The 27,840-nt window shown below is 44.1% G+C and overlaps 1 protein-coding gene across 1 annotated transcript; it reads right to left on the bottom strand.

The window, feature by feature from the left end:
- slc22a7a (solute carrier family 22 member 7a) lies at positions 1-27,840 on the bottom strand. Its single transcript, XM_004572619.4, has 10 exons — positions 27,370-27,840; positions 22,416-22,519; positions 6,926-7,080; positions 5,531-5,699; positions 5,322-5,445; positions 4,187-4,296; positions 3,885-4,099; positions 3,634-3,742; positions 3,283-3,489; positions 1-1,276 (listed from the first exon to the last, which is right to left on the bottom strand). The coding sequence occupies exons 1-10, from the start codon at positions 27,727-27,729 to the stop codon at positions 1,195-1,197; spliced, it is 1,635 nt and encodes a 544-aa protein (XP_004572676.3). The 5' UTR covers positions 27,730-27,840; the 3' UTR covers positions 1-1,194.

Below are 27,840 nucleotides of genomic sequence, written 5' to 3'. Positions count from 1 at the left end.
TCGGTGCTCATGAACAACTGTTTTTTATTGCTCACAGGATATCCAGCACAAACATGATTTATAGAATATGATACGACTTTAAACAGACTATAAAGTGTTTAACTTGTTTTTAACCTGTTTTAGCAAGCTCATGGTCCGAATGCTTTCTTGTGCCAACAATATCTGCTTTGCCCAAAACATTAACAAGAGGAGTCTACAGACAGTCTCATTCAACATGATAATTACATTTACTTTGATTAGATTTTTGATCAGAAAACAGTCAACTGTTAGCAAAATCACATATAGATAAACTGTTTTAGCACTGATTATCACTTTAAAAGGTTGGATGTTAAACTCTTTTACCCTCTCTCTGATGTAATTAGAGGTAAGCTCATTACATCTTCAATTTCTTTCAATCCCACCTCTCCCAACAGTAGAAACTATTGGTGGAATGTCATATGTGGTAGATCACTATTGATGAAACACTACTAGAAAAGATTCAGATCCAGTTTTTTGTTTGTTTGTTTTTGAATTAATTATACCCATTCTGTGAAAATAAAAGAGTCTGTTTGAAAGAGAGTGCCTCAGAGTTTGTTGATATTTCTAGCCTGTGTGTATCCGTTCTAAAGAGCACCTCTTCCATATAATGGAGTGCAGACAATAAAAAAACATATACACTCAGGACAATAAGAGGAGACGCACCAGGTGGAACACACAGCTGTAACTAGAAACATGATGAGAAAGGGGAAGTAAACACAACAAGAGTCACAGAAAGCCACAGTTACTGGGGGGAAAAAACAGGAAGATGCGACTGAACGAGAAACAAGGGTTAACTTAACATAGAGGACCAGACAGGGGAACATGGAAAGCAAAAGACAAGTGCAGATGAGACTGTGGTACCAGGGAACACAGAACAAACCAGGAAAGACAACCTCAAACAAGTGTTTGTTATTAACATTAGGCACATTGAAAGCTGAGTATGAGTAGCGGTTGGTTGACAGTTTTGAAATTAGACTTCAAGGCTTGAAACAATAAAATGACAATTGATGCTTCATGCTATATTGTACTGAACAGTCCTAACTGAAACAATATGAGGTCAAAATGAAGATCAGAACAGAATAGTCACTAGTCTGTAAACTCCCAATAGTGAGCAATAATTCATGTGTTAATGAACCAGAACCATCAAAAAGAAAGTCTTCTCTGGCCAGCAGCTGATCAGTCTTCTTTCGATGCTGCTGCCTCTGTACAGTTTACCAGCTCAATCTCTGCATCTTCCTTTGCATCGTCCTGCATGTGTCTACATAGAAAAGAAAAACAGATAAAAACAGTCATTTTTTTCTCTCATTTGTTAAGAGTAAAATAAAGCATCAGTAATTTAAGACAGCAACATTGACATGACTTTTCCATGTTTTACTTTTCTTAACAAAATCCAGTACTTGTCAAGAACAAAATATAATAAAAGGGCACCAAGTTCAGTTCCTTGGAATTGTCATTCTGAATGCCTATTGTTACGGGTTCAGATATTGAGGGTGAGCACAAAAACAATAATGGTCCAGAAGAGCTTCGATCAAACAATGATTTTAATGAACACACGCGTGGGGAGATGAACACTGCCCGGAGACAGCATCGATCTCCGCCCAATAATACACAAACGGTTGTTTTATACCATCAGGGTTTGGTTTATGACGCCCCCTCATGCGTCAAACAGATACAATTCACATACAATAATATTGACGACTTTCGACATATATGGAAAGAGCCTTCACTCCGTCTCGAGGCCAGGTGCCGACTCTCACTTATCTCCTGCAGCATACTTTTGCAGCTACAGGCATTTGCAAACTGTTATTCGAACTCCTAGCCTAAACATGAGCCCAACTGTTGTCTGTGTGTGTATGTCGACCTGCAACGCACTCAGCCTCACCCCGCCCATTGGCGCTTCTAACCTTTTCCCAGACAGAAGCTCTCAGTGGTATGTGTAATAATCTTAACTAAAAGTATGTGTGATCTATTGAATAAATGTTTTACCAAAATGCCCCTACTCAAGGCTTAATAAAAGAATGTAAAATATGAGTTGTGTAAGCGTGTTCTTTCCATAGCTCAACATCCCTTACACCATGTATTGTCTGATCATAGCGCCAAACAAAGTTCACGACCTTCAACTACCTGACTGAGCTTCAATTCTTTAAATAAACACAGAAATGCAAAGTGTATATAAAATGATTACAACTACACCTGTAATGAAAAGGTTAGTACGTGATTATGATAACACCAGTAATACAAATTATAACATAATGCCAACAGCTTCAATCAATGTTTTTGATGAGAATAAGAATTAATGCAATGGTTAATGATAATGGTTATGAATAGTAGCAGTAAAATATTTCCCTGATCTCCACACTATCAACCTTATTGCTGATCGATTCCACTTGCACTTGTATTACAATCAACTGATTTCAGTTTGTGTGCCAGAGGAGGAAAATAGTGGCACAGTCTGCAAGGTGGATATTCTGACCCCACTCTGATTTCTTTTGCATAAAGAACAAGAGCGCTGCTGCTCTAGGACAGCTTCCACTCTTTGCAAGCGCTTGCACAGACAGCATACTAACACTAAGCTAGACAAGAACCCAAAGTGATGATAAAGCTGAGTGATCCCATCCCAGAAGCCAGACCCTGAACTTCAACAGGGAACAATCTGATGAGCAGTCAGGCTGCAGCCTCTGTTTTTAATTGTTCATGTTTCTAAAGTAGGATAACTGTTGTGATTGCTTTGAATCACAGCCAATAAGAACCCAATGAGAATCGATAAGGAGTTGGATTCCTAAGTGATATCGATAACAGAAACAAAGTGCTAATTTCTTATCTTATTCCCATCCCTACTGAATATCTTGACAGTGAGGCAGGTTTGGTCTGTTTGTTGGTATGTGTTCACAGTTTATGTCTATGGTGAGCTATTCCTGCTCTGCACTGGGGCAGGGATAGCTCAGTAGGTAGAGTAGTAGCCCCATGATCGCAAGGTCGGGGGTTCAACTCCACTGAACGGCTACCCTGAGGTACCCCTGAGCAAGTTACCGTCCCTACACACTGCTCCCCGGGCGCTGCATTGGTGGCTGCCCACTGCTTCACTGGGTGAATGGGTTAAATGCAGAGGAACTATTTCCCTATGGGGACTAACACATACACATTACATTACATAGCAATAAAGTACTTCCAGGATACAGATACTTTGAGATTAAATTTAACTTATGACTCATGTTTGAATGTTACTCTCTGATTTGCTTTTTTGCTGTCTTGTCTATACCGTACCTTCCCTCTTCAACATCAACAATGTTTTCAGGCAGACGGACATTGAGTGTCTCGGGGAGCAGGAAGACCAAGCTGCCGCTGATAATTCCAGTGCCAGCAAAGATCAGAGGGGGCAGAAGATGCCAGACATCATTCAGCAGCATGATCAGTGGAGCCAGGGAACTCCCAATCCGACAGATACACGAGGTGTAACCTATACCACATTGCCTGCCCAACAACACAACCAGGAACTATGGTTTTAATGCTGCATCACAAAGTACATTTACTGCATAAAATTTGTAACTAAAAGAGCATTATTTCTGCGCACTTGATGTTAAATGGTGATGCTTCAGAACCCTCAAGGGGTTATACCTGAGGACAGTTGGGTAGAGTTCAGCCGAATAAAGGAATGCGGTGGTGAAAGCTGCCTCAGAGAAACCTTTTGCCACAACAGCAATGCATGTACGAAGCACAGAGAACTCTGAGCAAGAAACAGATCAAAGATGTGTAAGGTATCAGAAACCTTGGAGTGGATTTATGAAGCTAACTAAAACTAACTAAATAAAGAAAGGTCTGCAAGTCTCATTTACTTTAAGTGTAAATAGGGCGGGAAGTTATTTAACCTAGAGGAATGAATGTGTTTATTCCAATCAGAGATCCTGTTATGATTAGAAACCACGCCTGGCCATTTCGTCGACCAATCCACTCCAAGATGAAGAAGGCGAAGACTTTGGCAGGAACTTCAATGGCACCATAGATGAAATGAGTGAGGTAGATATTGACTCCAAAACCTGAGATCTTGAAACTAATCCCATAGTACAGGAAAGCAACAGCAAACCTGGAGGTTCAGCAACACAAAATGAAACACACAAATACATGAAATGACAACAGTAGCAAGTAGTGCTTTCGAAGAATGACTTGATACCAGAAGAATCCAGAGACAAGTGTGATCTTCCTCAGCTTAGGTGTTTTGACCAAATCCAGATAGGAGTGGTTCTTCTCAGCCACCTCAGAAACCGTCACCTTCACCAGAACCTGCAGTACGGAAAAGTAAAAATATGTATTTTAAAAAGTGCAGTCAGCTGCTCACTTATTTCCCAAGGGGTCACCACAGTAGATGGATTGATATGTTTGAATTGGCACAGATTTGATGCCAGATACCCCTTGGATGAAACACTCAGCTTGTGACCTTCTGGTGCTGAGCGTGTCTATTCTTGTTCTTGAATTAGAGATCTTTTGCAAGAAAAGCAAATCCATTAACTATTGAACTCAATTCTATTTTCTTTTAATTCAGGTTTATTTGGCTTGCCTTGAGGCACCTGCTGATGTGATTTGACACCATTTTATTAAAATTAATTGAATAACAACAATAGTAATTGCAATATTAATTGAGCTACTCTTTAAAGTTTTTGGACCATTTCAAGTTGCTATGCATCAATACAACTGTTAATAATATGTATGATAAAATCCATAGTACATATGCAAAATTGCCAAAAAAATAAACCTGGTACAATAAACCAAAAAAGTTTTTTTGTTTTGTTTTGTTTTTTTGTTTTTTTCGTCTGGACTTGCTTCACCTGCGCCGTCGCCGCTTCCCTAACGGCTGGCAACCTGGATTGTCTCATTACTGCTACTGGCTCTGCTGTCAGCCTCCAGAACTGCTCTGCCGCCAGCGCTGGCTCCACAGTTGGCCTCCTGAACTATTTTTCCATGCAGTCAGCCTCCTAAAATGTTTTGGCCTGAAATCCTGTGCTGTCAACGTCCAGGACGGGCCCTTGAACTGCTCTGTTTTGCACTTGTGCCGTCAAACCTCCAGGCGAGCCCTCTGAACTGTTTCTGGAGTTCCAGTGCCTTTTGTGAACTTTTTGTTTTGGACAATTGCACTAAGGTGTAAAGCTTGATTGTAGGTTAAAAATGGTTTGGGGGGATTGAAAGCTTGATTAACAGACATCAACATCCTGATGCTTTTTCCAGTGTAAAAGCAATCGTATTTGAAATGCTACTCTAAACCTTATATAGCTGTAGATGTTAATTTTGCACACAAGTAACATTAGCTTCACCTCACTATCCAGTTTGGATATGTATTCATTCTTCCCATTGACTTTAGCACACTGAATCAGATACTTCTTGGCTTCCTCTACTCTCCCATTAGCCAGCAACCACCGGGCTGATTCAGGAAGCCACCTGAAGTGAGGCAGAAGAAACTGGATTTTAAAAACACACAGACAATAACATGTTTTCTGTTAGTATTGAAATGGAAACTCCTTACCACCAGGGAATGATGGCAGTAATGCAGGGCACTGTCACTGCTAAAGTCAAATGCCTCCAGTCTCGTATAAAGTAGGCCAGGAGGGCCAGAAACATGTTCCCAACACTCCAAGATAAACTCATAACAGTACCAGCAAAGGTACGGTGCTTTATATCTGTCCATTCAATACCTGAGGAGGAAGTAAAAGAAAGTGTCTGAGGTCATGTTTCAACATGAATATCTCAAAAACTATTAAAGATAAAAGCCTGAAATTTTACTTGTCTTTGTTACATCAAATAATGTCTCACTAATGAATAGTTAAAATATTTAAAAAAAGAAAATAATCTAGCAGTCCTGCAAAGTCCCACGTTTGATCACACACTAATAAAAAAAACTTAACATTGCAAAAGACAAATACTGACAATGTCTGAAAAATATATAGTTATACTTTGCAGAAATGCAAGAGAAAATGTAGAATATGTTTTTAAATTTGATGCCTTCAGTGAGAATCTACAATGTAAATAATGATGAAAATGAAGTAAAAACATTAAATGAGATGGTGTGGGTAAACACATTTAATTATTTTTCTACATTTTTGCAGGCGCTGTGGGAGTTTTACAATGCCCATGTCATGTCCGCTCGCTGCTTTCGCAGAATCGCGTTCGGAACAGGTTGTAGTCACTGGGTGCAAAGTCCAGACTATAGGGTGGGTAGGCGGGCGATGAACTTCCAACCAAAGTCTTGCAGGAGAGTGACAGTTTGACGGGCGACGTGTGGACGCGCGGTGTTATGGAGAATGCTTATGCACAGTGTGCGCAGTGCGGGCATTGCGCAACTGTGTTTTCGGACCGAAAGGGGATATTGTTGGTGACTTTCTGCCTGTTGGGACCACAAGAAATGCTGACAGGTACTGTGAAACACTGGAAAAAACTCAGAAGGGCATTTCAGAACTAGAAAAGAGGAATGGTGAGCAAGGGCATATATATCACATCTTTCTGGCTGACAAACCTGTGAATTACACAGTATGCCAGAGCTACTCCCAACCTAACGTGGACTTTGTAGGTCTCCGACTAAAAGCAGGCTAATATTGCTCTCATCACTCACCCACCAGTGCCAAAAGACACCTTCTGCATAATAGAACACAAAAAGCATTTGCAGACTGCCGTTACATTTCTCTCTCTTTAGACCACTAACGATCAAATCAATGCATAATGATGAAACATATTTTTGAAGGAAAGAAAGAGTTGATATGATTTAAAAAGTTATATTTTTATGAAGAATAATATCCAATAAACAAAAAACATTGCACAAAACTTCACAGCAGGTTTTACACTGATTAAAGGGGTACTGTAGAAATGTATTTAAGTGAAATTTAAGTGAATGGACATTAGACTTTGTGTTTCATAAATTTCTTACCGAGGACCGCACCAATGATTGACATCCCACTGAGGGCTGCACCACAGACTGCTCTGGAGATTGCAAACATAGTGTAGGAAGTGGAGAAGGCAGAAGTGGCTCCTAATGTCGTGGAGGCAATGAAAGACACCAGAATCATTGACTTACGACCAAACCTGCAACATACAAATTTTAGCAATGAGTTTCAACTGTATTAGATGAGCTAGAACTGCAGGATAATTTCTGGGTTTTTTTTACATTCCAAGGACATTTTCGTTTTTTTGCATTAAAGGTCATGTAATGAGATTAAACACATTAGCATGGCACTAAATGGACCTTACAGTTGCAGCAATGCGGCTTATAATGTCACTTGTTAGGCGTGTCTTCTGTAGATCAAGAAATTACTTAATTAGTTGAAAAAAATCAGTAGACCATGAAATATGACAAATGTGACTCTGTAGAAAATGAATGGACAGATGGATGAATGGATGGAGTCCCTATGATATCAGCCAGATTTTACTGATTGTGTGGCACCAGAAATGATTCTAAAAATTAATCGCATCACACGAAATATGAGCTCTGTGTGTGTGTGTCTGTCTCATGTGACATGTTGAATAATCCCAAAATGTTAGTTACCTAATAAGTCCATGTCAGTGATTACAAAAACAGTCTCCACATGACTTTTTTTTACTTAAGTACAATCTGGACCTACCCCCAAGCCCCTCCACATCTCCCTTCCACTTCCTAACATAAGCAGACATGCTTGTTTTTCTTATCAGTGCAGTAGCAGCTGACTTTGTCTGAACAAAGGCTGGTTGTAATAATGAGTCACAGGACAACAATGACGTAGTGCAATGCCTTGCTTAGATGAAGAAATATCTGTGTCAATCTAATTGTTATAAAGCCATAATTTTAACTAAACTAATTACAGCTGAATTAAATGGTCTGGGAAGGCATATCCATAGAGGGACACATAGACCTCTACCGGTTAGGCAAAGGCAACCTGACTGCCATTAGATATCAGGATGAAATCATTGTTAGACCCTATACTGGTACAGTGGATCCTAGGTTCCTCCTAGTGTATGACAATGGCCGAATGTGGTAAGAGTATACAGTTCCTAGAGGAACTGATACCACTCTCCGCCACACTCGCCTGATGTAAATCCAACAGAACACCTCTGGAATATTATGTTTCAGTCCTTCCAATGCTGCCAGGTTGCACCTCAGACTGTCTTAGGAGTGCCCTGGTCCAGGTCTGGGCGATGATCCTGCATGACAGCATCTGTCATCTCATGAGGAACATGCACCGTGCATGCATACTTGTACTACTGAGTACTATTTTGCATTGCTGCAAAATAAATTTGGTAAAATGGAATAGTCCGCTGCATCATTTTTTCCACTTTGATTTTTGGGATATCTTTGAATTCAGCTGTATGTAGGTTGATCATTTTCATTCCCATTAAACATTGGGGCATGCTTTCATTTCCAACATATTACCCAATCCATATCTGTTTAGATATCGAACACATTTTTTTCCCAAATGAAATCTGCCCCATTCATTTTTTTGAGCAGTGTAGTACTTTTTCACTGTCTGTGGCACAGTTCACTATATCTGATTCAGCAGCTCCGTGTTTTATTACCTTGTTAAGTATCAACCTTTTTGAATATGGTTGCTCAATTTATTATAGTAGTAGTATGAATCTTCCTACTATTTGGACATTTTTAAAACTGTGGCAGGGAACCCATTCAGTTGTTTACACTCAAGAATAGCTCTTGGCTCTGCATCACTCAGAACGTCTCTACATGGAAAGACCACTATATTTCACAAAGGTAAAAGAAGGACTTCAGGCTGCAGAGCTTAAGTGAAGGGTCAGGAGCAGAAGAGACGGTAAACCATTTGTTATTATGTGAAATGTTTGTTTTAAGTTTTATTTGTCATATATGGATAACATCACTACCATGCCTACTATTATACCGTGACAAGTACCATGACAAACAGTACTGTGTCTACTGTCTGCCCCAGGTGAACCAGGGTTAGGTGGATCAGGGCTTGCATGCAGCCCAGGTATAGAGTAGGTCTCTACCGGAGAAGGAAGGTGTTGGTGCTCAGCAGCTGGCTGGGCTGGGGAAGCCTCATGGAACCTCCTCCTTGGAGTTGGAAATAGTTGACTTCCTGCCGCGTGCCAGCTGCGCTGCCAAGTGATCGTCTGACTGGGTTACAGCAATCTCGAGGGCCTCGCGGCCAGGAGGGCGGGGTTGGTCTGCTATCACCAGCTGGCCATCCACTCAACAAACCTTTCTCGTACTACCACGTCCAGCAGTCACACTTCTCCTGGTGTGGGGCCTGGCTGCACCCACCTGCCTGCAACATCATGCAGCCCCTAGCGAGGGGCATGTCTCCCGGGAGGGCGGGTAGAAACACCCGCCCTCTCACATCATCTATAACTGACTGAGACAGGACTCTCTTCCAGACACTAAACCAAGGCACAATGTACATTTCAAATTCCTTTAATTTTAAATATGTTTATATTGTCTATCCTGTAAAATAGTCAGATGTCTATTCATATTAATGTACAGAATTCACCTGCTTGCTGCTACTACTGCTACTACTGCACATTCACCCAATGTATATACTATATATATATATATGATCAATATCAGGAAGAAGGAACACGAGAAGCTGGAGAAATACCAAGGGCTCAGAGAAGAGCTCGAGAGGATGTGGAGGGTGAAGGTAACGGTGGTCCCCGTGGTAATCGGAGCACTAGGTGCGGTGACTCCCAAGCTAGGCGAGTGGCTCCAGCAGATCCCGGGAACAACATCGGAGATCTCTGTCCAGAAGAGCGCAGTCCTGGGAACAGCTAAGATACTGCGCAGGACCCTCAAGCTCCCAGGCCTCTGGTAGAGGACCCGAGCTTGAAGGATAAAACCGCCCGCATGGGCGTGCTGGGTGTTTTTTATATATATATATATATATATATATATATATAATGTTCTTCCTCTACACCCCCCCCCCCCCCCCCCCCATTTTTGCACATGTCGAGGAGCGTGTCAGGTTACATTTCACTGTGTGTTATACTTGTATAACTATGCATGTGACAAATAAAGAACCTTGAACCTTGAACCCTGTCTGATCCTCCCGGAAGCAGCGGCGATGGCCCTCCGGGGAGAGATCCAGTCAGCCCAAGATTGCCCTAACCATGACAGGGAGGCTAACGGTGTGTTCACACCGAACGCGATGGACACGAATAAAACGCCCCTAATTTGACGCGTGTACATTCGCGTCTCAACGCGTGTCCAAGAAAAATCCATCGCGCGTCAAATTTTGACGCGCGTGAACCGGAAATGTGGGAGGAATGTGGGAGGGAGTTGTGCCAGACCGGTATCTTTGCAAGATGGCAGCTATCGAGCTAGCGCTTGAAGAGAGAGTCTCCCTTCTCTATGTACTGTGGAGAGCAGAGCAGCAGCGTAAAAGTACACATAATACTGATTTTGAACAATTTTGTCCAGGTTCCTTGTCACCGGGGACTCCTTCAGGACCATCGCATTCAGTTTCAGAGTCGGTGTGTCCACGGTGAGCGAGATCACCCCCCAGGCAGCGACGTCCATCTGGGACTGTCTAGTGGACGACTTCATGGCTGTGCCTTCACCTGGAGACTGGCGGTCCATCACAGAGGGATTCCAGGAGCGCTGGAACTTTCCTCTGTGCTGTGCAGCTCTGGATGGGAAGCACATCCAGACAAAGGCACCCCATATATCATATAGGAGACACACACATTGATATACACTAAATATTCATTTCATTTCTTTTTTGTGGTGCCCAAATTGATGCACCTGCTTGATTTTGTTTAAACAATTATTGCACACTTTCTGTAAATCCAGTAAACTTCTTTTCACTTCTCAAATATCACTGTGTGTGTCTCCTGTATGATATTTAACTGACATTTTTTATTGTAATGTGGCAAGACGAGGTTGGGATATAAAGTAAATACTCTTCAGTTTTAAAGAACGACAACGCCACCCTGGGAATTTCACCCAGAGAATACTGGAAATGACACTAAATCACCAAAAAGGCACTTAGGTTCGCTATACTCAGTCCAGAGACGAGGTTCAATGATCAACAAATTCACAATTTATTAATAATTATTTAAAACACCATATAAAAGCACAATCATAAATATTCAAGTACAAATATGCTTAAAAAGGTATTCAGAGCTGAGGCTTACCAGTGGAGGGGCAGGGATGCCACACACAAACTAAAGAAAGAAAACACACCCAAAACACAAGTGCAGCACACTATCACACACTCACACTAATAAACTAAACAAGGCAGGTGTGTACACTCAAGGGATCCCACCACCAAGGCACCCTAGTCTCCTCCACGTCGGCACTCCGCATCTGAATAAAAGAAACAAAGAAAATTTTAATATATTACAACAAACTAATGTGTAGCACCGGGGGATAACCCAACTGCAAGACCACACTGGTGATCCACAGCTAGAAAAAGGGCCTCCCACCAGTGGTGTAACAGAAAATCCAAACTACAAATCAAAAAGCAATAAAACAACATACAATCTGAATAAAACTCTAAAATCTGGAGCAAACGGAATCGCCGTACTGCTCCAACTTGCCGTCCACACGACGATAAGTTAACAGTCAATCAATATGCACGCCAGCTGACTCCGATAACCGGCATGCATATGGCCGTTGTCCACGCCGACGTCCACTGTAAAAGCTGACAGCAGCAGGGAAGAATTCTCACAACGGGAACAGACGGTAAAAGCACAGCAAGGCAAAACAGCAGCACTTCAGTTCGCGTAGCTTGGCGCAAAACTAAGGTCCACACTTCCTGCGAAACATAATAAATAATTACTATAAAAGAACAATAGAAGGCAGAGAGCGTAACAAAAGTTGATTACGTACCAAGTAAGCCGGGTCACAGAACGTAAGCAGAATAGCTCAGAGGAGGCTTCTATAGCTACGACCAGCCGCGATGGAGACTTTAGAGGAGTAACCCACAAACGATCTCTACCACACCGAGGAAGTCAGGTGACCAAAAAGGAGATCACAGGCAAGCGATGCAGAGACACTCAAATGGCCACTATTTATACTAGCGCCCCCTAATGGGCCAGGCTGAAAGTGGGTTGGACCGAGGGATAACATTCATCCTGCCACATTCTACCCCTCCTTCTTGCATCGTCGCCCCGACGATGAATTACAAAGACACCCAGATTAGTCCCAAGGCCTAAAAAATGCAGAGACAGCATGTACCCTAGGCTCAGAAATAGAGTTAGCAGCCCCTTGTGCCACCTCCCCTGTTGGTCTTGGGAGATGATGGATGTTTGAATGCTGGCCAGCTGTGGACCGGGTTGTTTTTCGCACCACCACATTTCTTGTATCAGAACTCGTAGAGGGAGCAGGAAGAGAGCTAGATGGAACTGGTGCTACACTCGGAGTAACTGTACAAGTGGCTGGAACATCGGAAGTTCGGTCTTCTGGTGGAAGCAACAACTCAGGGCTACTTGGAATCACTGCCACTGGGCTGTAAGATGGTGAAACATTTACTTGAGGAGCTCCTATGCTCAGGAATAACAGGTCACTGTCACGTGATGAGTCATGTCCTGGTTCTGGGGAGGATATTTCTGGGCCATGTGAGCTACTGCTTGTAGCAGGCCCTTCTGATGGTGTAGCTGCCGTTACCACAGCCTTCAACAAGGTACGATGAACATGCTTCACACTGCTGGGATCATCTGCAGGTGCAATGGTATATACTGCCCCACCTCCTTTAGGTGCCTTCAGGATTCTATATACCACGGGTTTCCATCGATCTTGGATTTTACATCTCCCTCTTCCACTCAGATCGCGCAGGAACACCAACTGGCCATTGTTCAATGGTGCCTCTTTCACCTTTTTATCGTGGTGCCTCTTTCTGCGGTCGGCAGCCAATTGCAATCGTTCCTTGGCTCCTTCATGTACAACCTGTAGCCGGGCTTGATGCTCCTGAATCCACTCGTGCACATCTCCACTGATGGGGTCCGGTACTCTGCCCAACAGAAAGTCCACTGGCAACCTGGGTTCTTGCCCAAACATCAATAAGAATGGGGTTTCCCCAGTAGCCTGATGGGGAGTGGTATTATAACAGTAGAGTAACTGGGGCAAACATACATTCCAGTCTCTTTTTCTGGATACTGGCAGGGTCCGCAACAAATTGTGCAAAGTCCTATTAAAACGTTCACACTGACCATTTCCAGCCGGATGATAAGGAGTAGTGTGGGACTTCTCGATACCATAAAACCTGCAGAGCTGCTGGATCAGGGAGCTTTCAAAGTTACGACCCTGATCGGAATGGATACGCGCTGGTACACCAAACTTCGAAAACCACTCAGTCACGAGAACCTGGGCCACTGTAGCAGCACATTGGTCACGAGTGGGGACAGCCAATGTATACTTGCTGAAAACATCAGTCATCACCAAAACGTTCTCCAGCCCATTCCGGGAAGGTTCGAGCAAGGTGTAATCAATGGCCAAGATTTCATTTGGTCGAGAAGCCAACAAATGTCCCATGAAACTTTGAGCTGCTGGTTGGGTGTCTTTTGCAACTTGGCAACGTTCGCATCTCTGACACCAACGAGCTACCTCAGCAGACATACCTGGCCAATAGCACCGTGAGCGGAGAAGCGCTAGGGTCCTTTCCACACCTTGATGGCCGTGCTCCTGATGAACATGAGTCAACACCTGCTCAATTAGTGCACTAGGCAGCAAAAGCTGAAGTACCACCTCGGCACCGTCAGGGCGATGAACCTGACGATACAGAACTCCTTCCCTTTCAATCAGACGATCCCATTGTCGTAGCAGCACCAGAGCAAGTGGAGCAAGCTGCTGCCGCTCCTCAAAGCTGGGTCGCTGCTTCCGTCTCCAGAACACCAAGATCTCCTTTATCACTGGGTCGACCTGTTGGAGGGCATGAAGATCAGGAGTAGTGAGATGGGGCAAAACCGTAATGGCAGCTTGTGATACCTCAGCTGGTCCCAGCCGCAAGGCTTGTTGAAGAGGTCCAGGCAAGGCTGTACCAGGAACCATGGCTTTAATCTCCTGAGGATCAGGTGGATGCTGGCGAGATAAAGCGTCTGCGTTCTTATTACTCCTTCCTGACCTGTACTTTAAGTCGAAGTCGAACGAAGCGAGCTGAGCTGCCCAGCGCTGTTCAGTAGCCCCAAGTTTAGCAGAAGACAAGTGACTAAGAGGATTGTTGTCGGTGTAAACAATACACTTGTGGCCCAACAAGTACTCTCTAAATTTCTCAGTCATGGCCCACTTAAGTGCCAAAAACTCCAGCTTCATGGAGCTATAATTTAGCATATTGCGCTCAGGGGGCCTCAAACCCCGACTGGCATAGGCTATTGGCCTCACTTTACCTCCCTGCTCCTGGGAAAGCACTGCCCCTAGGCCGGCATGGCTGGCATCCACTTCTAAAATAAAAGGCAAAGAGAAATCTGCATAAGCGAGCACTGGTGCTGTTGTCAGTTTAGTCTTTAATGCCTCAAAACTTTGAGCACACTCTGCAGTCCAGTTCTCCACGACACCATGCTCTGACCTCTTCTTTGATTTTCTGCCTCCCCACTCTGCCACCAGTCTATGCAGAGGTGCCGCCAACTTGGCAAAACCCTCCACAAAACGGCGATAATAGCTGGCAAACCCAAGGAAGGAGCGTAGTTCCGAAACAGTCTTAGGAGGCTGCCAGTTAGCCACCACTTCCACCTTGCTAGGGTCCGTAGAGACACCTTGATCGGAGATGACATGGCCTAGGTAGCGAACCTCCCGCTGGAAAAAGGCACATTTGGCAAGCTTGGCTTTTAAACCTTCCTGCTGAAGCCGACCTAGCACCACATCCAGCCGCTCAAGATGTTGCGATACTGTTGATGAAAAGATTACAATGTCATCAAGATAGAGAAGCAGAGACTGGCACTGTTGATCACCGAAAAGGCGTTGCATTAGTCTCTGGAAGGTGCTAGGGGCATTACAGAGCCCAAATGGCATTCGGTTCCATTCAAATAGGCCGAAAGGAGTACAGAAGGCAGTCTTGGGCCTATCCTCTTCCGTAACTGGGACCTGATTATAGCCACTTGCTAAATCCATGGTGGAAAACCAACGGGCACCAGTCAGCGCATCTAAGGATTCTTCAATGGGGAATGCATCTTTCCTTGTCTTGTTGTTCAGTTGCCGATAATCAACACACATGCGCGGGCTGCCATCCTTCTTCTTAACGAGCACAATGGGAGAAGCATAGGGGCTGCTACTCTCTCTAATCACCTCGGCCCCTAACAACTGGTTAATATGCTCTTTCACAACCTCGTACTCTGAAGGGGGGATGCGCCTATAACGCTGCCGCACGGGGATATCGTCTAAGACTGGAATGTCATGGGAGATCAAGTTAGTGCAACCCAAATCAGTGTCATGAGCAGAAAAGACCGAGCTGTATTTCTTAAGGAGAGACCTCACCTGTCCCTGTTCCTCTGCTGACAGTTTAGACAAATCAATCCCTTCCATCTGATCCTGCACAGTAGGAGTGGCGGTGTGAGATGCCATTGTGGCTACATTAGGGGGTATTTCTGTCACACCAGCGGGCAAACTGACCACATGAACATCTTCCAGGGTCCCTATAACGGTCCTGGGGTGAAGCAAGACCGCCGTGGTCCCTACATTAACAACTGGTATGTAGGCAGTACCTCTAACCACTCGAACCAATGCAGGGGACGCTAAAAGTCCAGCAGGCAAGTTAACATCAGTAGGTTCAAATAACACAGTGGCACCTGAATATTGCTCAGAACAGGTGGCGGCCACTACTTTCATTACACCACCCGGAATGCAACATGCTCGCTTACCCCTCACTCTCACATGGCCAGACAAATCCAGTGGGGCTCTTATACTAACGTCATGGCACTTTTGCAGCGCCTGCACAAGGGGTTTAGGGGCCTCGGTGACAAAGCCCAAACTAAACAATGCTTCACCGTGTTGCCCAAAAAGCTCGTGGTAACACTTCCGAATGACATTCATCCCCAATACACCCGGAACCGTGGAAGGTCCTGCACCTGGAGGATCTTTAACGACCAACACGCCACACTGTGGAAGAAACTTGTCACAGAGCTCTACACTTAGCTCGATATAGCCAAGGTAAGGAATGGACAACCCATTAGCCGCTTTAAGCTGCAACCAATGACAAGCTTGGAGACGCTCTTGACCCCAGGACTCAAAATGCTGGCGGAAAAAACTTTCAGTAATGGTAGAGACCATGGACCCTGTATCAACCAAACAAGGTACTTTTATACCGCCCATGTCCACATCTATATGAGGACAGGATGAAATTAATTTCGAGACTGCCTCTGGACCATTAGAAACAACCCTTGAGCCAATAGACACCCCACCCGAACTGTGGCTCGGCAATACGGAGGGTGCTAGTTTTCCGAAGCCGTATTTAAAGGAGAGTGCCTGCGATTATGCAGAGGGGCCTGCGAAGGAGGCCGGGAACGAGGAACGCGTTCCCCATCACACTCCCGAGCAAAATGTCCAGGTTGCTGACAACGACGGCATATAATGGAGTCGCCCCGTCCTGAGCGAGGCATTCGATGGGGGCCCTGCAATCGAGCAATGCTCTGAGTGAGCTGATTAAGTTGCTCCTGCTGGCGCTTTAACAATTCCTTCATCTCGCTCATCTCAGACAAATGGGTAGACTGAGCTATTCCTGAGGGACCGCTATGGACCCCATACTGAATGCCATAAACAGAAGGGACAGAACTGCTTCTATGCCTAACGCCACTAGGCAACCCTTCACGTTCCCACCTAATAGCTTCCCCTCTAATCTCCAGCAATGTCAGTGTTGGCTGCCTCCTTACTAGCTGCTTTAACTCCCGCCGCAAGGTACTATCTAAGACCTGTTCAACAAATTGATCTCTTAATAAAACGTCAGCATTGGGCATGCCATTGGGGGCACTCGATTTAACTTTTTCCATAAGACCCAAGAGAGCGAGGGAAAACTCTTGCAGTGTCTCACTTTCCTGCTGTTTTCTAGAGAAGAAAGCTTCCTGCAATGCTACATAGGATTCTGAACAGCCATAAAGTTCTTGCAATATAGTAATTATCTTAGCAGGATCAGTCCTCTCTGCACTAGAGCGATATTTAATCTCCTCACGTGCTTCTCCTTCTAGGTGGTCAAACAGGAAAAATGCTTTATCAGCCAAAGACAAATGACGTGCTCTAGCACAACCTTCTATTTCCTCCAACCATTCATTCAACCCTATACCTGATTTTCCTCTAAACATAGGGCACTTTCTGTCACGGGGCACAAAAACTAGTCTCTCTGCTACAGAGACACCAGCCGTTGGGGGGTTAACAGATGATGCAGTTGAAGTAGAAGGTGTAGCACTAGTACCTGACCCAACAGCCCTCTCCTGACGCAGCCTCTCATTGTCTGCTTTCAGCTGCGCGATCAAGTCCCTGAGTTCCTGTAACTCTTCCTCCATCTCTGTAACACAGCTGTGAAATCCCACACCAAAGTAGCTGCTGCTTTGCCTTTATTCTGTACAAAATAATATAAAAAAACAATTTACGTTACACCAAACAAAAAAAGAAGAACACACGTCTCTGTTTTAAAGAGTATATCCTGTCGACAACAACGCCAAGTTTGTGGCGAGACGAGGTTGGGATATAAAGTAAATACTCTTCAGTTTTAAAGAACGACAACGCCACCCTGGGAATTTCACCCAGAGAATACTGGAAATGACACTAAATCACCAAAAAGGCACTTAGGTTCGCTATACTCAGTCCAGAGACGAGGTTCAATGATCAACAAATTCACAATTTATTAATAATTATTTAAAACACCATATAAAAGCACAATCATAAATATTCAAGTACAAATATGCTTAAAAAGGTATTCAGAGCTGAGGCTTACCAGTGGAGGGGCAGGGATGCCACACACAAACTAAAGAAAGAAAACACACCCAAAACACAAGTGCAGCACACTATCACACACTCACACTAATAAACTAAACAAGGCAGGTGTGTACACTCAAGGGATCCCACCACCAAGGCACCCTAGTCTCCTCCACGTCGGCACTCCGCATCTGAATAAAAGAAACAAAGAAAATTTTAATATATTACAACAAACTAATGTGTAGCACCGGGGGATAACCCAACTGCAAGACCATACTGGTGATCCACAGCTAGAAAAAGGGCCTCCCACCAGTGGTGTAACAGAAAATCCAAACTACAAATCAAAAAGCAATAAAACAACATACAATCTGAATAAAACTCTAAAATCTGGAGCAAACGGAATCGCCGTACTGCTCCAACTTGCCGTCCACACGACGATAAGTTAACAGTCAATCAATATGCACGCCAGCTGACTCCGATAACCGGCATGCATATGGCCGTTGTCCACGCCGACGTCCACTGTAAAAGCTGACAGCAGCAGGGAAGAATTCTCACAACGGGAACAGACGGTAAAAGCACAGCAAGGCAAAACAGCAGCACTTCAGTTCGCGTAGCTTGGCGCAAAACTAAGGTCCACACTTCCTGCGAAACATAATAAATAATTACTATAAAAGAACAATAGAAGGCAGAGAGCGTAACAAAAGTTGATTACGTACCAAGTAAGCCGGGTCACAGAACGTAAGCAGAATAGCTCAGAGGAGGCTTCTATAGCTACGACCAGCCGCGATGGAGACTTTAGAGGAGTAACCCACAAACGATCTCTACCACACCGAGGAAGTCAGGTGACCAAAAAGGAGATCACAGGCAAGCGATGCAGAGACACTCAAATGGCCACTATTTATACTAGCGCCCCCTAATGGGCCAGGCTGAAAGTGGGTTGGACCGAGGGATAACATTCATCCTGCCACAGTAACAACCAACGATTTATACAGGAAAATAATGTCTATTAACAAGGTTGCCCAAACTTTTGCATCCCACTGTATTAGTATATTTTGTCATTAGTATAATATGAAATAAATTCTACATGTGTCAAGTCGTGTGCCAACATTTGCTGTGTAGTAGAACTGAGACATTAGTCATTATAAACATTTATTTGAAATAATATTAAAAGTCTCAAACAGAAAAACATTAAACATAAATATATAAAATATAAGAATTTACAGAGAGACAGGAATAAAAAGGACCCAGCTGCTCTCCAGAGCAGGAACAAGGCTGAGGAGGAAATGCTCCATTGGAGACTGGTGTGGCCTCTTCAGGGACTCCAGGATGGCCAGCTCCACCGCCGATGGACCGTCCTGGGACCCGTCCCTCATCTGCCTCGGAGCAGTCCTCCTCTGTGGGCCTGTAAAACAGCACAAAACACAAAGAAATGAGAAGGCTGCTACTAGATTTTAATTTCAACATTGAAAAAAAAAAGAAAACAATAACAGGATATAATCAGATTGGTTGTAGATATTTAGTAAAGGTGATCACAAGGGAATCCCACCGACTAAAAAGGTATCAGTGCTTGCTGTACATATCTGTGGGTGCAGCAGCAGGAGCTCAGGGACTGGGGATGCTCTGCTGCAGAATCAGTTGGTTCTATCAATATAGTATTAAATGTTAACAGGTTGGATATAATAATCGTAGAGTAGACAGTGGTCCCTCATTTATTGCAGGGGTTCTCAGAATAACTAGCCCCTGGTCACAGTTCTCACAATTGATTCTCAAAGTGCAAACCTTTGTAGATTGCAAAACGTAAAAGTATTATTATGCCGCGGTTTGTCTTCATCTGCCCGCCACTTTCGTGCGCCTTTTTCCCTCACGGTGCAGGTGTCTATTTCCGAATGAGGGTCTTAGTTATGGGTGTTTTTGTGCTGTTTTTTCTATTGGACGCGATGGTTATCAAAACCAAACGTGATAAATTTGGCAAGCGCAGGAGACACGGCACGGAGCAGATTTGTCAATCAGGCTGCAGAATGCAATGCTGTACTGTGCAATAAAAAATCAGCGAAAAAGCAAAGCAGTGACGGATGAACAGCGGGACCACTGTATGCTGTTTATTAATAAACAATAAAATATATTCCTAAATGACAACATGCATAAAAGCAGAACGGTATTTGTACGTCAGTGGGAAAATAGCGGTGGCTTGCTAGCTTTTGTGCGGCTTCCCCGGGTCAGTGAAAACTTTCAAAAGAGAAATGAATGAACTTACCAGGTTGCCCGATCTCTTCACATATCTTCCTCCAAGCTCGGTCCTTTTTATTCCTGTCTCGGTACTGAAAGCAGCTGGTGTCGTACAGCTCCGAGTTGTTTGCTACCGCATTGATTAGCCTTCCCCTCCATTGAAGTATGAAAGGCTTTGGCTGGATCTGCCCCTTTGACCTAGGTAACAGCCACGTCACCAGGCTCCTGATTGGTTGTCGCGGCGCGATTTGACGCTGGAGATCAGATTTTTCCAACTCGAGCGGTAGATGCGAAACGCGCGTATGCACAAAATGCAACACAAAAACTCACGCGCGTGGTTTTATTCGCGAGTCAAACGCGCCAGACGCGCTACACTGACGCGCGTTTCACATGTTTTGGCGTTTTCGCGACGCAAATCTGCTTCCGAATTTTCGCGGGACCCGCAATCGCACGTCAACGCGCCTTTCCATTGACTTTACATGTAAACCTGACGCTCTATTCGCGTCCATCGCGTTCGGTGTGAACACGGCTACCTGGACCTCCCCTAACAGCAGTGTCAAGGCCTATTCCTTGCCCAGTTATGGGCACACATCTCACTTTGGTTTAGAAAATCTCAACTAAAGCCTCTGAATCGTCGTTTTCCTCTATTTGGTGGAGCACCACTGGCAGGAGCCAGAGTGACCAAAAAGGTTTGATGAAACCGTTTGCATCTGCCTGAACCTGCAGTTTCTTTAGCTGTTCACTATGCACAGCCACCTGCTCCTGGTGCATCACCGCCAAATCTTCCACCATCTGCATTTCAGCTGCCCTCTTCAGCTCGCACGCACCACACAGCTTTCTCCTCTGGGCATTGTCAGCTACTGAAATAGGGAACCCAACCCCTCCCCTGTAGCTGAGCCACAAAACACCCCGCCACACTGCCTCTGGGACCAAGCCCCAGGTAATGCTTGAGTCCTCCCCCTCGTCCCAAGTCTTTGCTTCCTCCCTCTGTCAGTGGGATTAAAGAGGTCCTCAAAGTGTTCCTTCCACCGCCTTCCACAGTATCCTCAGTTGAAGTCAGCGACACTCCACTCGCACTGTACACATTGTTGGTAGAGCAACTCTTTAACCTTCTGAGCTGTGTTCCGCTTGGCCTGCTGGTGCCTATCAGCTGCCTCTGAAGTCCTACAGGCTAACCAAGCCTGATACGACTGGTTCTTCTGCCTGATTGCTCCCTGCACCACAATAACATTACCTTAATTTTATTGCACAAAAGGATGAGAGGGCGATGATAAAGTGGAGACTACTCCAGGACAGAAATAACTGCCTTACACTGTTAACACAACTTCGGCTCTTCACAAGCACCTGCACAGACAGCATGCTAACGCCAAGAATCCAGAGTGATGTTAAAGCTGAGTAAATGCTGAGCCCAGCCCAGCACTGTGATAAAGTGAGCCGTCATTTGCCATGAAGCCGCTGCTGAACTTAAACAGGTAACAAACTGATGAGCAGTCAGGCTACAGCCTCTGTTTTTACATGTTCATGTGTCCAAAGTAGAAACACTGTGGTGATTGCTTTGAAGTGTCTTTGTGCTGGTTTTCATGTTTTGTTGGGCTGTCGGCTTTGTGTTCATACCTAAATACAAAGAGAAAGATGTGTGTTGGGATTTGTGTTGATGTGTGGGGCTGTAGCTTGTTGTTTTTTTATTGTTAAATAGTTTTTATGAGACATTGTGTTGCAGATCATTTTACAGAGAAACATGAAAGCAACTTAACAAGTAGTATAACGTATGTCTGGGTGTAATGTACGGCATTACTTTTAAGAATTTTTTTTAACATGCATAATAACATTTTTACTTTACTTATCAATAAGGGAATCAATAAAGAATTGAATCGATAAGTGATATCGATAATGGAATCAGAATCGCTAAGTTCTCATCCCTACCAACCACCTTGTGGCCATAGCTCAGTGCAGAAGCCCCAGCAATAGAAGTGCTGATCATGGCCCACCGAGGCCTCAGCCGGGCATTCCCAGTGCACCCTCACTATACATTTGGGTGCGCCAGGTTTTGGTTAGCACCCTTCCCCACCACCTGATCGAACTCACCAATAGGCGGTGGTCAGTTGACAGCTCAGCCCCTCTCTTCACTGGACTGTCTACAACATACTGCTACAGATCTGATGATACGCTTTGAAACCACCGACTGGGATATATTCTACATTTTTGCTTGTTGTTTGTATGTTATTTACATTGCTTTTCTTAAAGCATGTTGATACTTCTTTCTCAGACATAGACTGTATAAATTCACCTGCAGTTTGGATTACAGGGCCAGATGATCCTGAGGGTTTAAAATAACAATGAATACTGAAGAACTCACTTGTCAGAAAGCTGTCCAAACATAATGGCTCCACATGTGACCCCAAGAAAGAAATAAGTAGCCAGAGCTTGATTCAGGTGTTTGTTGTCGCACACCAGATCCCACTGCAGAGATACAACATACAACAGGCAGTTAACAAGCAGATAAAAAACTGAGGTTGTGATCACAGAATGACAGGTTAAGTACCTTTGATTATGGCAGCAATGACACCAAGAGAATTACATTTATCTGTCAAGAGACTATATTCATTTCTGTTTCTTCAGTAGTACACTGTTGTAAATTCCTTTTTTTTTTTTTTTTGCTCAAACAATTATTTGCGTATATAACATTAGAGGTAATTCCTTAGCCTCTCCTGGAAATTTATTTAGCACTTCCTCACATCTGATCAAATTCCTGCCACAAGCACAAGGCTGACAACTTGGAAAAATGAAAAAAAAAAAAAAGTTTTTCAAATAATTCATTACGGTGGGGCGTGGTCTGTGGTGCCCGCATCCTTAATCACGTCCGCCGAGTTAAAACACGGGGACTCAGGTGTTGGTGTGTGCTGTGGTGTGATGTGAGCTAAATAAATGGCTCATGAGTACGATCTGTGGTCCCACGGTGCCTTAATTCTACCACACTGGTGCCGAAACCCAGGAGGTGACACGGTGGGTCCTTACCGGAGCCAGGGAAGGGAGGAGCTGGCCCAGATGCTGGCTGAAATGGCGGCCACAGTCGTCGGAGGCACGCCACAGACAGGAAGAGCTACGGGACCAGGCTGGGCGCCACCTGGGGCGAATTGCGGAGCTGGCAACGCTGCTCCAGGCGTGGTCGACACCACTGCTGCCAACCTGGTGGTGGGGAAGCGGTGGAGGAGCTGTGTGGGGAACCTCGGCAGCCGGAGGCGGGGCATGAGGCGCGCGGGGGTCCGGCCGGATGGCTCCCCGGCCACGATTGGGCAATGGGGGTATGTGGTGGGGCGTGGTCTGCGGTGCTGTGCAGGGAGGTCGGACGCATCCTTAATCACGCCTTGCCGAGCTAAAACACGGGGACTCAGGGGTTGGTGTGTGTTATGGTGTGATGTGAGCTAAATAAATGGCTCATAAGTACAATCTGTGGTCCCGCCATGCCTTAATTCCATCACATTCATATAGATTGATAGATAGATATACTGGTAACACTACACGCCTTTAGAACTTCAGACTCGGGGTTCTCCTGGCCAGGGCATCTGTATACCATAAGGGTCCCTAGGCTAAACCACCCATGCTAACCAAACCTACCTCAGATATGCGTAAGAGACAGATAATTGAAGCCACTGGCTTGATCGTCACTCGGATTAACAATTTCTGCGTCAGTTGTTGAGGAACCAGGAAACACTGATGAGAAGTCGACTACTGGAACAAGAAGCCTTAAAATGGGCAAGACATGACAACAGCGCATAAAACCCCAGTGGAAGCGTTTACATGAAGAAGATGTGGGACCTATGGAATCTTCAATATCCAGCATTTAGAGGGACTGCGAAACAACTAGTAGCTCAGTGTTCAAAAATTTCAATAGAACTGCTATCACAGCTGGAGATCAATGAGGTACAACACAAATGCTATGGCAAGGGGGAACCAAGATGTCAGGTCAGATACCCATCCGAGATTAGGTACCAAGCCCCAAGAATGACAGAAGGAGCGTTGAGTGCGACATCCAAGAAAGAGTCTCTAATATGAGAAGGTGAACAGCACCAGGCACCAACATTATTCATGCCTACTGGCTGAAGAAGCTGCCTGCTCTCTATGAGCGTCTGGCAGCACAAATCAACCTGCTGGTAGTCAATGAGAGACACCCAGAATGGTCAACTGAAGGCCGAACAGTGCTGATCCCCAAGAATCCCCAGAAGGGACCGGTCCTATCCAACTAGCAGCCAAAGAAATAATAAGGGATAATAAGCTGGCCAAAGGAGAAGAGCCACTGATATCAAGACAGTGAAGCACCTGACCATGCATGGAGGGTTTCACTGCAAGTCCAGCACCCTGAGACTGTACGCTAAGCAGAAGGAGGGCAAGGACTGGTGAGTGTCAGAACCATTGTCCAGGAGGAGACAACAAGCATCCATGAGTCCCTGAGAAAATCCAGCACATAACAGCAGGGGGCAAGATGCTTACAGACAGGGAACACCATTACCAAGTGGCCAGCATAGTACACAGAAACATCTGTGCTGAGAAGGCCTGGAGTCCCTAGATCAAAATCGGACACGCCCCTTGGGGTGGTTGACAGTGACTGAGCCAAGATCCTGTGGGAATTCCAGTTACAGACAGACAAACTGGTGATGGCTAACCAACCAGACAGACTAGTGGTGGATAGACAGAGGTAGACTGCCGTTGTGATAGATGTAGCTATACCGAGCAATAGCAACATCAAGAGCAAGGAACACGAGAAGTTGGAGAAGTACCAAGGGCTGAGAGAAGAACTTGAGAGGATGTGGAAGGTGAAGGTAACAGTGGTCCCAGTGGTAATCAGAGCACTCAGTACAGTGACCCCCAAGCAAGGCGAGTGTAACCAGCAGATCCCAGGAACAACAACTGGGATATCTGTCCAGAAGAGCGCAATCCTAAGAACAGCAAAGATGCTGTGCAGGACCCTCAAGCTCCCAGGCCTCTGGTACAAGACCTGAGCTTGGAGGATAGACCGTCCAAAGGGGCGAGAGGGGAACTTTATATATATTCTGTTCTAAATTAGTATTTTTCATCTCACAGTCTTAAGTACTAATCAAGGTTCAGGTCCAATCACAGTACAGAAACAACTCTTCCTAAAATCATCAATAACCTAAAGATCAACAGTGAGAGTTTCACTTTTAGGTCTGTTTGATCTTACAGCTGCTGTTAACAACTGTTGATCATAAAATTATATTTCAAAGGCTCCAAGACTCAGTTGGTTTGGGGGTCAGGTTCTTTATTGGCTTTCATCTTATCTAAATACAGAAGTGTTTGTTTCAGTTTTACATTACAAAATTTAGTCAGCTCCTCAAGGTCAGGCATTGGTCCATTAATCCCCCTTTTTTCCCCGTCTGTCTTTTTATGTCATAAAAATAGATGTGTGGCAGTGGTAGAGAGTGGCCCAAATTCAAAACTCAGCATAGATAATGAAAGTCAACTGGCAGCTGGCAGCAACAAAAATGATAATAATAAAAAAAACAACAAGAGGCAAAACAGACTGATAGAACACACCATGAGAGAGGATGCAACATTTTTACACCATGACACCAAGACAAGTTCCTCATTTGTGTACAAATGTTAGTTGCAATGATGATGTTAACTGCTGGATGTCTTGAAACATTTTAGAACTGAATATTGACAAGACAGAAATATTTGTTGCATTCAAAATGCAACACAGATAATCCTTAATGGTATGTTTAAATTTGATATCACCGCAGAGTTTAAGTCACTTCATTGCCTCTCAGTACAATATAGAATTACTTTTAAAATCCTGTTAGTGACTGACTTGCACACTTTTTATAGTTTAGTCAGACGTCTCAGGTCATGAGGTGCAGATCTCCAGAATTAGGTTTCCAAAATCAGATTTAAGTGTGCTGAAGGTGCCTTAAGCTATTGTGGTCCTGTTCTTTTGGAACAAGCTGCCTGCAGGCATGAGCTCAGTTACAACTGTGCACATATTCAGAAACAGACTCAAAATGTTTTTTATTGAACCAGGCTTACACTTCATACGTGCTGTTGATTTGCTTTGGGGTTTTTTGTTTTGTTTTTCTGCTTCCATTGCATTAAGGCACTGTAAACCTACAGAGGTTTTATGTTTTTGTCTTCTATGTTCAGTACATTGAACTTACATGTAATGAAATGTGTTAAGTAAATAAAATAGGCATTGCCATTGCTAAATGGGCCTACTTGACACTGGCTAAGGAAACCCAAGGGTGAACCTGGGTTCCTATTAGCTTGAAGTAAATAGGAAGTCAGCAGTGGCTCATAAAAACCACTCATTACATCTCTGAAAACCAGCAGAAGAAAAACTACAGATATTAGCTCAAGCAGAAGTATAGATATTCTTCACTTAAGTAGAAAACTGAGATACTCTCAGCTTCTTTACTCAAGTAAAAGCATGAAAGTACAGTATAATAGTATAAAAGTGTAAGCATAAATAGGAAGTGGTTATTTCTACCAGCTAAATTAATGTCATGCCATATTAATTTTCAGTTCAATTCAATTAAATGTCATTTATATGGCCCCGAACAACAGTTGCCACAAGGCAATTTATATTGTTAGGTAAAAACCCTACACTAGTACAAAGAAAAGCTATATATATATGTGTGTGTGTGTGTGTGTGTGTGTGTGTGTGTGTGTGTGTGTGTGTGTGTGTGTGTGTGTGTGTGTGTGTGTGTGTGTGTGTGTGTGTATATAGCTTTTCTTTATTTATTTGTAGCAGAGATAAATATTTATTGTTCCCTATATTGTAGACAGGTGATTTTGCCTCCACACCTAAATACAAATAAATAGAAATGTTAACAGTTTAGTATAGTGCTATGAATGATGCATAAATTCACTATCTGGGACACTATACGTTCAGTTTGAATTGATGCCCAGGAGGGGCACAGTGGTGCAAAATGATTAATGTTTCCTTTCAAATGTGTTAATCTAACAATAATAAGACTGGATCATTACTGGTTCTATTCAGACATCATTAATTTGATTTTAGTGAGATTTGGTCAATCATAACCAACAGCTATTGTGTTATCAGTAATGTTTTGTCTCTCTTTGTTGATTAAGTTTGAATGGAAACAGACTCTGGATAAATCAGTAACTTTGTTCTATGAATGCTCAGTAATATAATGCAGTGAGTTGTTATGAAGTGCAGCGTGTAGAGAAAAAAATCAATGTTTTCCTTCTTATTAGTAGAAGTTTTTCTTAGTAGAGATTTTCTTGTGCTAATCATTTGCGATAAAATACTCTAACAGAGCTTAGATTTTCATCCTTACCTCTGTGGCAGTTGTAGAAAGAAACTGTGACTGGTCGTAGACCCATCCATGTGGACAAGGTGCAGACTGGTTTCCTTGGCTGATGTTAAAGGCTGGAAGGGGACTGTAAATCCTGCAAGAGCTAAAGGAGCCATCGTCCTGGCGGGGAATCCTAAGGGAAAGCACCTCAGAGTCCCAACTGTCCTTCTCATTTTCTTGTGTACTCTGAAGGGAACAGCGGTGAGATGGTATGACTGAGATGAAGTTGTGCAGGAGAAAGTGGAGTGGAAGGATGGCACGGGGAAGACACAAGATAAGCAGGACCAGGAACTGGAACTTGGAGAACCCACCAACATTATCCAAGATCTCCTCAAACCTCATGATGGTGAGACAGAAGGGCTGAGGGTTTGTGTCTCCAGAGTTCTCAAATCAATGTGTTATTCTTTGCTTTCCATCTAATGCCGTGTCTCTCTCTCGTGTGGTGATGAAGCA

The sequence above is a fragment of the Maylandia zebra genome, linkage group LG6 (genome assembly GCF_041146795.1).
Source record: "Maylandia zebra isolate NMK-2024a linkage group LG6, Mzebra_GT3a, whole genome shotgun sequence".
NCBI lineage: Eukaryota > Metazoa > Chordata > Actinopteri > Cichliformes > Cichlidae > Maylandia > Maylandia zebra.
This window is presented reverse-complemented; position numbering and strand designations above follow the sequence as displayed.